This window comes from Solea senegalensis, linkage group LG17 (assembly GCF_019176455.1).
Source record: "Solea senegalensis isolate Sse05_10M linkage group LG17, IFAPA_SoseM_1, whole genome shotgun sequence".
Taxonomy (NCBI): domain Eukaryota; kingdom Metazoa; phylum Chordata; class Actinopteri; order Pleuronectiformes; family Soleidae; genus Solea; species Solea senegalensis.
The window spans coordinates 11,959,381-11,972,286 of NC_058037.1; the positions used below are offsets into that span (position 1 = coordinate 11,959,381).

The 12,906-nt window shown below is 42.4% G+C and overlaps 1 protein-coding gene across 6 annotated transcripts in view; it reads right to left on the reverse strand.

Annotated features, from left to right (window-relative positions):
* The window catches only part of stxbp5a (syntaxin binding protein 5a (tomosyn)), an 82,261-nt gene that overhangs the window by 33,184 nt on the left and 36,171 nt on the right, over positions 1–12,906 (reverse strand). For all 6 annotated transcript variants that reach the window (XM_044048784.1, XM_044048783.1, XM_044048787.1 and 3 more), the window contains 2 exons: positions 6,963–7,097; positions 229–292 (listed from right to left, as the gene is read on the reverse strand). In XM_044048784.1, the coding sequence (XP_043904719.1) occupies positions 229–292; positions 6,963–7,097 (199 nt within the window). The remainder of the gene's footprint in view (positions 1–228; positions 293–6,962; positions 7,098–12,906) is intronic.

Consider the following 12,906-nt stretch of genomic DNA (forward strand, 5'->3'; position numbering starts at 1 on the left):
CAGCGAGACAGTATTTCAGAACTGACGAGGAGACCAAATTTATTCTCTGTCAGCTTAGATTATTTCATATTTTCATGTTAACGGCTGGTAGACAGACGGCTGCAAAGGCACTTGACATGGTACCAATTAGCCGCCACCTTAAATAGTTTTTAAGGGGCCATACTTGTGATTAATTAAGGACAGAAAATGAACAGTTTCATGTGAGTGCACGGGCGGAAATAAGTTTACCTTGCCCTCATCCATGGGGTTGTCACTTATATGGACAACTGGACCAGGGTGAGCCTTAGAGGACCTGAGAGAGAGAGACAAAGACAAATACTCGATGCACATCACAACAAGGCCATGGATGAATGGTTCACTCACACGACACAGCGGTAAGAAGAGGGTCATGGAGAGGGAGGAAAAAAAAGTGTCTTTGGACCTGAGGATGTTCCCCTAGGGCGGACCGAGCTGCCAATCACTCCAAGGCTCTAAAAGGCTGTTCAAAGACATAAGCTCACTGAGGGTTGTGATGGATGGATCTGTTAGGCCCAGCAATCCCCACTGGCCACGTCCGTGTGCATGTGTGTCGGTATGTGTGAGTATCCATTTGCATGTTAGTCTGGACGACAGCACCAACATGCTCGGCTGCTTTCTCTCTCTCTCTCCCCCCCCTCCCACCCCCCTCCTGTCTGTGCTTCACCCTCCAGACAGCCTGATGTCAGATCTCCGCTCCCCGCGCTGCGTGGCAGCACAATTTACCTAACCTGCCCCGCCTCGAAGATATGATGTGGACTGAGGGGTGACAGGGAAGGTCACAGCGTACAGGAGCGCGATCGCGAGAGCCCGAAACACGAGGAAGAAGAAGAGGAGGAAGAGCTGCGACCAAATCTATGTAATACAAAGGGAGGCGAGGCCATGTCTGAGCTGTGCTGGGTGTTTTTAATTCAGTGAATGACAGAAGGATGTGCCTGATGATATCAAACTAGAAAAAGACACACGCGTTTCTTTTATAATGTCCTCTATTGAAAACATACGTTTGCGTGTTTGTCTCTGTGTGTGTGTGTGTGTGTGTGTGTTAGAATGCAGCAGTTAGTGGGCAGTCAGTCAGTCAGTCAGTCAGTCAGTGGTCTCTATATTTAGCCTGTTAGAGCCTTATTACCTAAGCTCTGCTGCAGCTGGAGCTTTTGACTCATCTAATCCCTCTTCACTGCCTGTCTCTCAGCTAACAGCCGCACACACGCACACACACACACACTGACAGACACAAATTTGCATGACAGCTAAAAATGAAGACTCATCTGAACACCCAGCTCATTTGTAAAACATACACCTATTACAATTACCTTCCTGCTGAATTACAAAATGCACAACACAATTGCACAAAGGCTTGGCTTCTCGTGTCCCATACGCTTTATTTCCTGTGGCTCCCAGAGCATTGTTCTCCGCGCTCCCCCGCGAGACTGCGCAAAAACCCGTAATCACTTTTGTTCAAACCCGTTGTTATTCAGTAAATAAAGCTGACATGAACATGTTCAGTAAGTCCACACATAGACATTTAGGTTTTGGAGATAAAGGAATCACCATGGCAACAGAGGCAGGATGGGCAGAGAGCACAGGCTCCTAAAAATCACCCATTGCCACAAAACACACACACACTTTTGTACCTCCAGCTATGAGCGGACGCTCAGTGATGCTCAGCCCATGACCCTGTCCTACCTTCGAAGATGAACACACACACACACACACACACACACCTGTTTAACTCCTTCAACACATTCCTGTAATCACACATTTGTGCTTGTGTGCTACGAATACTTTGCATTTTTCCACACAGAGTGAAAAACGGTTAATGTGTTTACATGTTTTCTGTGTTTAGTTGTTATTCTCCTTGTCTCATTTCCAGTTTCAGCTTGAGTCGAGGTGCTTTTGTGTTACTCACACACACAGACATGTGCACACAGTCTTTGACAGCCACACTTAAACTAAAGGTGCTGTGTCAAACACATCACTTAAAAATCTTAAAATTCTTCCTCATCTGTTGTAAAGGTTTACTGCACTACATGAAGTTCGTCAAATACCCTGTGACCTAATGATACTTTGAGTACATTAAAGAAAATGGACCATAACTGTACAAATGTGTTTTAAAGGGATAATTTGGGATGTTAATGATTTAACAATGTTGCATCCACTTTACTCCTGGGGTCTGTGTCATACAACGTTATGTTTAAAAATCCGAACTATCTCTTTAAGACACACACACATGCCATGTTGGCAGTTATTTCTTAATGTGTAGATGAACAACATCTCATTAAATATGAAAAAGAATACTCAAGCACTTGAGCGAGCACATGCACACACGTCATTCTGTACAACAATAATAATAATGATAATAATAAGACACTCACTTATATAAAACTTCAAGCTGCAACTAATCATTATTTTCAGAATAATTAATCTGTCGATTATTTTCTCGATTCATCGATTAATCGTTTGGTCCACAAAATATGTTGAGCGTTTTTCGTCAAACCTGGAAATGATGATGTTTTCAAATGTTGTCTTGTTTTGTCCACAAACCAAAATGATTAACTTTTAATGATTTCGTTGTTATCCATAGCAAAAGAAATGAAGAAAATACTCACATTTAAGAAGCTTAAACAATCGGAATTCTTGTTTTAATCATGAAAAAAGCTTTGAACCGATAAATCAATTATCAAAATAGTTGAGAGTCGATTAATTTAGTGATCGATTAATAATCAATTCATCTCTAAATATAACCCTAAACCTAGAACCAGGTCTTACAAAATGACCACTGCAGTCGTAAGAAGCAACCACAACGTCCTCACGACATCAAAATAACTTGACATGTATTATTCACTCAGCATCTCAATTCAAGAGCTCTTCCACATACAGAGTTAAGTCCCGAACATCTGCCGTCACCACAGGTGACCCTCGGAGACCCTCAAGTGAGGAAGCACAGGCGCAGCCACCACGATAGCGTCACCTGCAGAAGCGCGTTCTGAAAAGCCCGCTTGTGGGAGACCCGTGCCGTATGTCACCTCACGTCTCACGGGACTGTGAGCCCGGAGCTTTTTTGTCATCCGGTATTACATTTCAGGTAATTGCACAAGACCGCTCTTTATGATTATTACGGCATGAAAGAAACATGTTCTAGATGGCGGTGCGTGTCCAGCTCTACTGAAACTCATTATATGCATGTAATTATTTACCTCAGTAAACTTTTGACATGACTCGACATGGATTGTTGAGTTAATATCCCTTAAAAAAAAAGGTCACTGTGTCAGGTCCACACCTGCAGCCAGCGACTGCAACCACCGAGGCGAACGGCTCCAAGTGCAGGATGCTGCAGGGTAGAATGAAGGGCTTGCAGTGCGACAGAGAACCTTTACACACGCCTCAAACCACAGTCTGCAGGAACATACGCGAGACGCATGAAATATTCAAAACGAGTATTTAAAGTAGCCGCGGGCTCTCCGGAGCGAGGGAGCGGGACAAAAATGAAAGAGGTCAGAACAGGAGAGGCCTCGGGACTCGCAGACTCACGTGAACGATGTGTCATCGTAAGCTGTTAACATTTCACAACTCCTGTCCTCGGCTCCCTGTGCGCAGTGACCATCAAGCTGAATCAAATCAAACACACACACACATAATGTTTGTAGCTGCCAGCTACAAACATTAACATTCTTGTACCGAGAGGACAAAGCCTACATGCAAACAACCCCGTGCTTCACATGTGTGTCGTACGCCTTTGTGTGTGTTCGTCTTTTTTCAGTACACAAGCTTTAGAACAGAGGTGTGAGTCATGCGCACACACACCGAGCACATGGCCGGGGGCCCGCGGCACACTGGCACTGCCACTACGGCTCGACTCCAAATAGCAGGGCCCGAGGGAGACGACCCCGGCGCGCGGCACATCTTAGTGTCATTTCACGACGGAGCAGAGGTGCAGCAGGCAGGGATTCAAGGCAAAGTCCTCGGGAAGGGCTCGTAGATGGGACTGACAACAACGCTAAACTCTCAAAAGTGCCACTGCAACTCCAAAGGGATCGCTCGATTCTGAACTGGTGTTGATTCATCGTCTGCCGTTCGACTGATTGTTTGAAGCGCTCGTCGTCAGGAGAGAGCAACTTAAGATGTATGGACAACAACTGTCTGAGTAATCTATTACCGTCCGACTCATAAATGAATTGCAGCACATCGATATGTATTACTACAGTTCGGCATGCGGTATGTCGTGCTGCACAGAAACAAAGTGGGCAAATAACACATTTCTAATGAGCTTCTTTTTTTTTTTATGTCTCAGACAAACCAAACACAATGTTCGTGTTTTACGATCAAACAGCTCATCCATTAATCACGGCAATAATAGAAATATTAATGAAAATAATCATTAGCTGCGACTCTAATCTGCAGAGCAACCCTCAAAATCCACCTCACACGTCCCTGATGTGCATCAAGGCAAAACCACAGTGATTCACTCCCAGCCTCCAACAGATATGCAAACTGAAGGCGACTGTAACAAACCCACCCCCAAAATCGATTGCTGGCACTTCAGCTGCCATCCTCAAGACATAATGCTCCAGAGAATTGCCGTGTGAGCGATTAAGGACCAGAACCAAAAGATACAGAAACCTCATTTCCTCAAACTAATTGTGCTGTGCTACAGTTTGATTGGGAACAACATCGGGTCACAAAAAAAAAAAAAGTTTGGTGGCTTAACAAAGCCGTGAGTGGTGACAGAGCACGGAATTAAGACGAATGATGGGAGGGTTTGTCATGATAAATATGATACTTAGTCTTCGGGAGGAAAATAGAGACGAGAGCAAACGCAGGAAGAGGAATGTATCTGAGGAGAAGAGATTATATGCAGATCGATGAGCTCTATGGAAACCACAAAAATGTAACTGATATCATTTCGTGTTTGAAAGTGCATGTCATTGCAAATAAAAATGGAAATTCTGACTTTTGTTTTGCTTGGACAAGCAACACTGTGGATGTTTTGGGGATGGAGGTCGATTAAAGCTCCACTTACAGGCTGAGTGACCTTTTATTTCCAGGTGATGAAAGTGGTTTACGTTCCAATCCGATCACAGACTCCAGTGTTTTAGATGTGACCGAAGGGAATGTTGTAGCCAATGATTATTTTCATAACCGATTAATCTCTGGCTTATTTCCTCCAGTGATCTATTAGACGTCGGGTCCCTTAAATGTCAGAAAATGTGGAAATGTCTTGTTTTGGCCTTGGTTTTGGTCTCATATGGATATGGAGCTCAAACCAAGTCATTAATTATCAAAATAGTAGAAAATGAATTAAGATAATATCAATTATTTGATTCATCATTGATACATCTGTCAACAAAGAAAACATAATTTCTCATCATCTTAGTCATATTGTAAATTTGATTGTTTTTTGATGAATAGCGCAGCCCTGTTCTGAGGTTAAAATGTCTGCAAACGTTTAAGTACGAGTCCCTGTTTCGGAGTTGAGACAGGCCTCTATCCATAATTTTATATTATTTAATAAAGTACACGTTTTTAAGCTATTATTGTGCTAGTAGTCATTCCGTGGTTGCCTAACAGTAAACAGGAAGTAGTAAAGTGGGAAGACAGTGGTTTGCTCATGTGTCGCTGGTAAATATTCGAGTTGTTTTTAACCATTATTATCCATTATATACTGTGTACATATATATATATATATATATGTATATATATATATATATATATATATATATATATATATATATATATATATACATATATATAGACATACATACATATTACAACATGTACACCATCTTTCACAACCTCAATCCAGAATTCTAGCACAAAAAATAATAATATTAACTGTTCCTACATAGTGTGTTTTCATGACATTGCAGTGGTGTGTTGGAGCACAGAAACACAACATGACAAATTAAGAGTTTTAAAAAAGTGAAGGGTTGGATGCAGGAGAATTAACAGGGAGAAAAAAAAGCAGACTTTATTGTACGTCCTTGGCATCTAAAGGTCCATCTTATCTACATTTATCTCCTCGTGATCACTGCTTTACCTGCCTCTGCTGCCCTCAAACTTTAATTAGAAACCACTTCCATCTACCTCTCTATCCTCACTTACCCTGCACGTGTCCTTCCGTCTTGGCCATCCTGTTCTCTGCCCTCTGTTACCTGCATTTATCATCAGTCACCACCACTCTGTCCCTCTCCTCTCTGGATATCCTTTTACCAAAGCCCTGTCTCATCCAGCCCTCTCCTCTCTGTCGCACAGTCTCCCTCCTCCTCCTCTCTCCCACCACTCACTCTCGCCTTTTCTTCCCTGCAGCCCAGTCGACGAGACAAGACGTCTGCGTGTGTGTGTGTGTGTGTGTGTGTGTGTGTGCCACACACCTGTTCCACGCCTCCTCCTCCTCCTCCTCTCTCTCTCTCTCTCCACGCACACATATAAACAGAGAGGGGGGATGAGGAGTGTGTGTGTGTGTGTGTGTGTGGGGAATGCAAAGCAAAACGCTCCGGTGAATAATTTAAGTCACTACAGCGTGGGGAACCAAAATGGAGCCTGTCAAACTGACGGATCCATTGAAGGAGCAAAGAGACAGGTCACTCACGACCTGGAGTCAGATACTTCGCCTGGAAACGATGGACTAACTAACGATTCTTCTCTCGTCTCATTACTGTTATAACGCGATAACCTTTTTTAAAGGTAAAATGCTGATTATGCAACGTCCCTCGCCTCACTTAAGAGCGGCAAGGTGAGTCAATAGACACCGAGATCATTGTTGCAGTACGGGCAATATGAGTTTAGCTCGTCGAGATTCAAATATTGATCTATTCCAAAGGGGTGATTTACTTGGACCCACTCCCATCTTCTTCTCCTTCTTCTGGTGCAGATATGAAATGATGAAGCATTTACAGACGAAGGGATGACATGTGAAGAACTTTTGAGGACACGTGGGCCGTTATACTCACAGTTCAATGGCTTTGTTCCACATGATGACGTAGCCTGAGAGCATAAAGGACTCCACGTTGACTATGTGGATGTTCCCTCGTTCTGTGCCAATGTACAACCACTTACTCTGGAAGGGCAGGTGGCAGTAAGTTATTCTGCAGGGGGACAGAAAAGGAGGAGAAGTGTTAGAAGGCTGTGGGACGGAGGGACAGCAGAGCAACAAGAGAGACACACAGACAGCCGAGAGACGGGAGCTTTTTGAAAATCACTCCATGTCCTATTAGGAGAAATAAATTATGCAAAACTTTGAGAGGATTATTTACCACCCCATCAGGTCAACGCAGCAGAGCTAAGAGCCACAACCAAAGAGATATTTGAGTCATTCAATCAGGCCCTTGTCTGAAAACCTACAGAATACATGAGGCCAGAGACACCCATAATTCTCCTGTTTTCATCATCAACCTCCTTTCATCCATCCATCAGACTTTATCTTAATGAGAGGCTATAATCCCATTCCTCCTTAACTGTGGCTATCCATTCATCTGCTCATCCCTTTTTCATCATTTTGTTCTTTCATCTGTCTTCCCATTCAACCTCCAAATCATCTAAGGAATAATAATGAACAACCTCAGTAATTCAGCCGGCTAATATTTCAAGGTCACGCAGCTCCTCCAGCGATCCCGTTTGATTCTGCGCGGCGGTTTGAGTTGCACCTGTGGCCTGTATCTTAAACTTTCATCAGCTGCTAAAGCCACCTAAGGAGGAAGGACAGTACATCTGCAAGTGTTTCCTTTTATACAGCACTCTCGTCTTTGTCAGATTTAATAGTTTATTTAACTTTTTTCACACTGCATAACATACCAAACGTGTCAAAAAATAAGGTTGTGATTAAATAAAGTTGAAGGAAAACAATTGTGTGTTTTCCACATGAAAAAGGTCAGATCGGCAAACATTATGCACCCAAAAAAATGAGGTCATCTGAATGTTTGCCATCTGCCTATTTCGTGATGGTTCGCCTGACCGAACTGCACAACACTTTCCGGACTCGTTGGTCGAGAGAGACAATGAAGAACACGGTAACCATGGAAACGTAAGATACTTAGGAAACTGGTCGGCCAGTAGCTGCACATGTACAACTCGGTGCTCAGAGAACACAAAGACGTACAAATGAGGGCAAACGACTGAAGAGCGTGGGCTCTGACTATGCTGAATACGGAAGAGGATTAGGTTGTTTTTTTTATTAAATTTCGTCACCAAAAAACTCAGATCTGGCCCTAATCCTCTTCCGTAGCTGAATGACTTAATGAGCTGAAATTTTTTTCTTCCTCTCCTGATGGCATCGACATATTCCAAGATGACAGTGCCAGGATTCACTGAGCTCATCCAGACTGGAACCCCAGTGAGGATCTTTGCTTGAGAGGAGCACATTAACACAAGTTGTTGGTGAAAAATGAATGCAACGTTCTCATGTGACTTATTCGGTGGGGCAGTGTACGCTACATTACACTCGATTTTATATGAATATCTAATTGCGATTATTTTGGGACTATTCTCATTTTCATTTGAATAACATTTAAAATGTGTGATATTTGTGCAGATCTGAAGATGTTTCCTTCAGTCTGAAAGTTGCACAAGGCCATACTGCACTTTTGATTCAATTTCAATTCATTGTTCACCCTAATGCAAACCCTCTCATACTTTGTAGCTGCAAGGCCACATTAAGAGCAACACACACACACGCATGCCGATGTACATGCACAAAGCTGTGCTCTAAGTTAACACATGAATATATTCATATTTCTTCTGAGGCTGCTGGAGTAATTCTCAATCACATTCCAAAATGTACACAATGAGACACAGCCAAACACAACACGTCCACACTCACTTAACAAACTGCAGTGAAATCGCCATTTAAAAGCCATCTGGGAACAACATTTTGCATGTTTTCGATTAATTATTGCAATCCCTTTTCACGCATAAATATGTTGATTTGCCCACTAAGCTCCCTGCAGGATTCCTCCAGTTCCGGATTCCCAGTTCATCAAAATCTTAACTAAGAGGTAAATAATATATTTGTTTCTATTAATAATACGAATAAACAAGTTTGTAAGTGAAGATGTGTTTTGGAGTATGAGCTGACTTATACATGGGCAGTTGATCAGTGAAACACACACACACACACACACACAAACACACACACACTGGTACACAGTCGCACTTAAGCAGGCATGACTAAGAGCAACATGACTTTTCATGACAACTTGTGTCCTTATGTACTTATATCCAGTAGGCAGACCGTCTACTGGATTTAATGTCCCTTTCCATCTGCAGTAACAGATGTGCCGAGTCTCTGTCTGTACTTGTTTTCAAAAGAGGAGATTCTGTCAAACACCACGTAAACAATTTCTCTCTCTCTTCATGTGACTGCGCGTGTGTGTCTGTGTATAAAGTATATGCTCACATACATGGAAGATAACTGATGACTAAATGTTCTGAGAGGCCCAACTGAGAGGCACCGTTAGGAGCATAATTATACAAATTTTCTCTCACTTTGTCACTGTGTGTTTGTGTGCATGCAAATACAAGTGTGTGTGTGTGTGTGTGTGTGTGTGTGTGTGCGCACACATCTCCTGGTGAAATCTCCAGCTTCAAGTGGTCACGACACACAAAGGCAGTTGCCAGCTTGAAGGCTCAGGGCCAATCACGTTGCCTCTGAAATGACAGTGAGGGCTGCCACACACACACACACGCGCACACACAAACACGCACACGCGCGCACACACACACACCTGAGGCTAACTACACTTTGGGCTGGATGTAGAAGAGCATGGCTCACTGAGAAATGATTTGAGGGAGGGAGAGGGTTCATTTTAGAAAAGGCAGGAATTTATGGGACGTTCCCATCAGAGCCTGTTTGTCATTAGACAATCAGTTATTAGATGTACTTCATTGCCTTTATCTGGTCGTAGGAAGTAAACGTTTACAACATAAACCTTTATTACATTAAATCTAATGGCAGATTTACAGAAGAGTATTGACTTCCATCTTGAATTCTGACTTTAATCTCAGTATTTTGACTTTAATCTCAGATTTTTTTCTTTAGAATTCTGACTTTAATCTTAATCTCAATTCTGACTTTAATCTCAGATTTGTTTCTCAGAATTCTGACTTTTTTCTCGAACTCTGACTTTAATCTCAAAATGATGTTTTATTATTGTTTTCTTTCTATCAACATTTTTTTGTTACCAGTGTCTCTAATACTCTGTACAGACTAATGTTGTGGTACAAAAGGTGCATCTTTGCTTTAGAAAATAACATATAATATAATACAATACAACACTTACATTTTAATGTAATATATCTAAACCCACTGATGAAAAGTGGTTCAATGCACCATTAGAAGAAAGACAGCTGCAGACCATTAGGGCTGAGAATCTTCACTGGTCTCATTTTTCTATCTGAGTATGATTTGTCACGTCAATGATTCAAATCAATTCGATTCCACAATGCACTGCCTGTGCTTTTTTTCTATATGAATGCACAAGGCTACTTTTTAATCAGTTAAAGCAGTCGCATAAATATGATCTTAGATGTGAATTTTAACATATCTGTAAAAAAGGAAATAGAAACAAAGCTTCTAGCAACTGGAAATTATCAAGCAACATTAATTGACCATAATGGATTGTGAAGTGCTCTCATTGCGTCAATGTTGTTACTGCGATTTGTCTTAGAAACGATTATTTTCAAACAGTCCTAGTTTGAATATTGATCATGTATGAGAATAAAACTGCAGTTTAATCGAAGCAACATATGTTTATCTGCCACCATCCCATCTGGCCATTACTGTTACAAAGCCATCTTACAGTAATTGAAAATACAGATGTTGCTTTCGCTTTAGTTAGAGAGTAGTGATGAGACAACACAGAGAAGTGTTATTATTTAGCAGCAAGAACATTAGACATAAGGGTGACTGCCCATCGCTGTTGGAGAATAAATTCAAATTATACAGATATGGGTGGGCGTGCAGTATCTATTTGGCAAAAATCCAAACTGGATGGAGAAGTTTATTCTAATCTGACAGGCCAAGCATGGTTTCAGTTAAGAGGAATCTAATCTGATTAGCCACTCCAACACAGAGCACGTCCAAAAATCAATTCAAGTATGCGACTTCATCTTATTTTCAACTACACAGACATTACCTCACTATCACTGTTTTAAAAAATACAGAGCACGTGTACAAGTATTAGGTCAAGGAGGAGAAAGAGATATAAAAGCACAAATGTAGTGAGCATGATAAAAAGCTCTTACAATAAGTTAATCGTGGTGAATGATTTCATTTGAATGACTTGAAAATCCTGTGTAACTCAACAACCTACAGTCCTGTTTTAATATAAATAATATAAATTAAAACAGTCATCGCAATAATGTCTTGAATTATTTTGGTGAGGATAATTGTGATGGCAAATGTTCATATCATCTCGTGCCTACTCAGTAGTGTTATGTTCTTATTTATTTGACGCACTGATGTTGAAAACCAAACCAGAGTCTTATGTAAAAGGAACTGTGCGACTGCCACTGAGATCACATTATGCTGCTTAATTACTGATAGAAAGTGACTGATCTTTCCGAGTGCCTAAACCCACATGTATCAAGAACACAGTGAGTCCCTGTTCCAGAAATGTCCTCACAAAAAGATCTCATTTTTGTAAATGAGTGTGCATGTAGTGACCCCTGCTAACCCCCTCCACCAATTATCTCCCATCAGATCACCCTGCACTGACGACAGCATCCAAACCTGCAACGCATTGCTGCGAGGCCACGAGGTGACGAGAGCATCCTACGCCAGAATGACTCGACAGGATTTCTCTTGCGCTCCCTGTATCCCCACACTCCAACCCACAGACTGACTCACTGCTCTCTGGCTGAGGCCCAGTCTGTCTCGGCTTCTCTCCTCTCCTCCCTTCTCTCCTCTGTCCTAGTGCCTGTGATCTGATGTGAGTGTATGCTGACGCTCCAGGTCTTTCTTTCTTCCACATCAACTCAAATACTGAGCTGGGGAGGGAGGAAGGCAGGAAGGGAGGAAGGAAGGAAGGAAGGAAGCTGATGCGCCAGGTCTTCCTTCCACATCAACTCAAATACTGAGCTGGGGAGGGAGGAAGGCAGGAAGGGAGGAGGAGGAAGGAAGGAAGGAAGGAAGCTGATGCCCAGGTCTTCCTTCCACATCAACTTAAATACTGAGCTGGGGAGGGAGGAAGGAAGGATGGAACAAAGAAAGGAAGGAACGAGGAAGGAAGGAAGCTGATGCTCCAGGTCTTCCTTCCTCATCAACTCAAATACTGAGCTGGGGAGGGAGGGAGGAAGGCAGGGGGAGGGGAGGAAGGGAGGGAGGAAGGAAGGAAAGGAAGGAAGGAAGGAAGGAAGCTGATGCTCCAGGTCTTCCTTCCACATCAACTCAAATACTGAGCTGGGGAGGGAGGGAGGAAGGACGGAACGATGGAAGGAAGGATGAGTGGAGGCTGATGCTCCAGGTCTTTCTTCTACATCAACTTAAATACTGAGCTGGGGAGGGAGGAAGAGAGGAAGGAAGGAAGGAACTGACATACCTGCAGTGCTTTTTGATTTTCTATGCAAAAATTGAATAGAAAGCAGTGAAAGTGAATCAATTCATGTGTCACTTCATTTCTTTCTCCTACCAAACTTGGTAAGTTTGTTTCTCAGGTTAAATTAAGTTTAAATTCAAACAAAAAAATAAAAGTAAGTGTTTCTTAAGGTACACGTGAGCGCACACCCACTAACCCAGATGCGAGGTCCAATCAGAAACCATCTCTGTGGTTAATAATGCAGGTAAAGAAATATTTGGGTCAGTTTGAACATGAATGTTTCATTTGGCTCTGTGACAGGATGTTGTTTCTTTTTGTTCCTGCTGCACCCCATTAGGAGACTGTCGAGGCAGTTCTGGTTGGG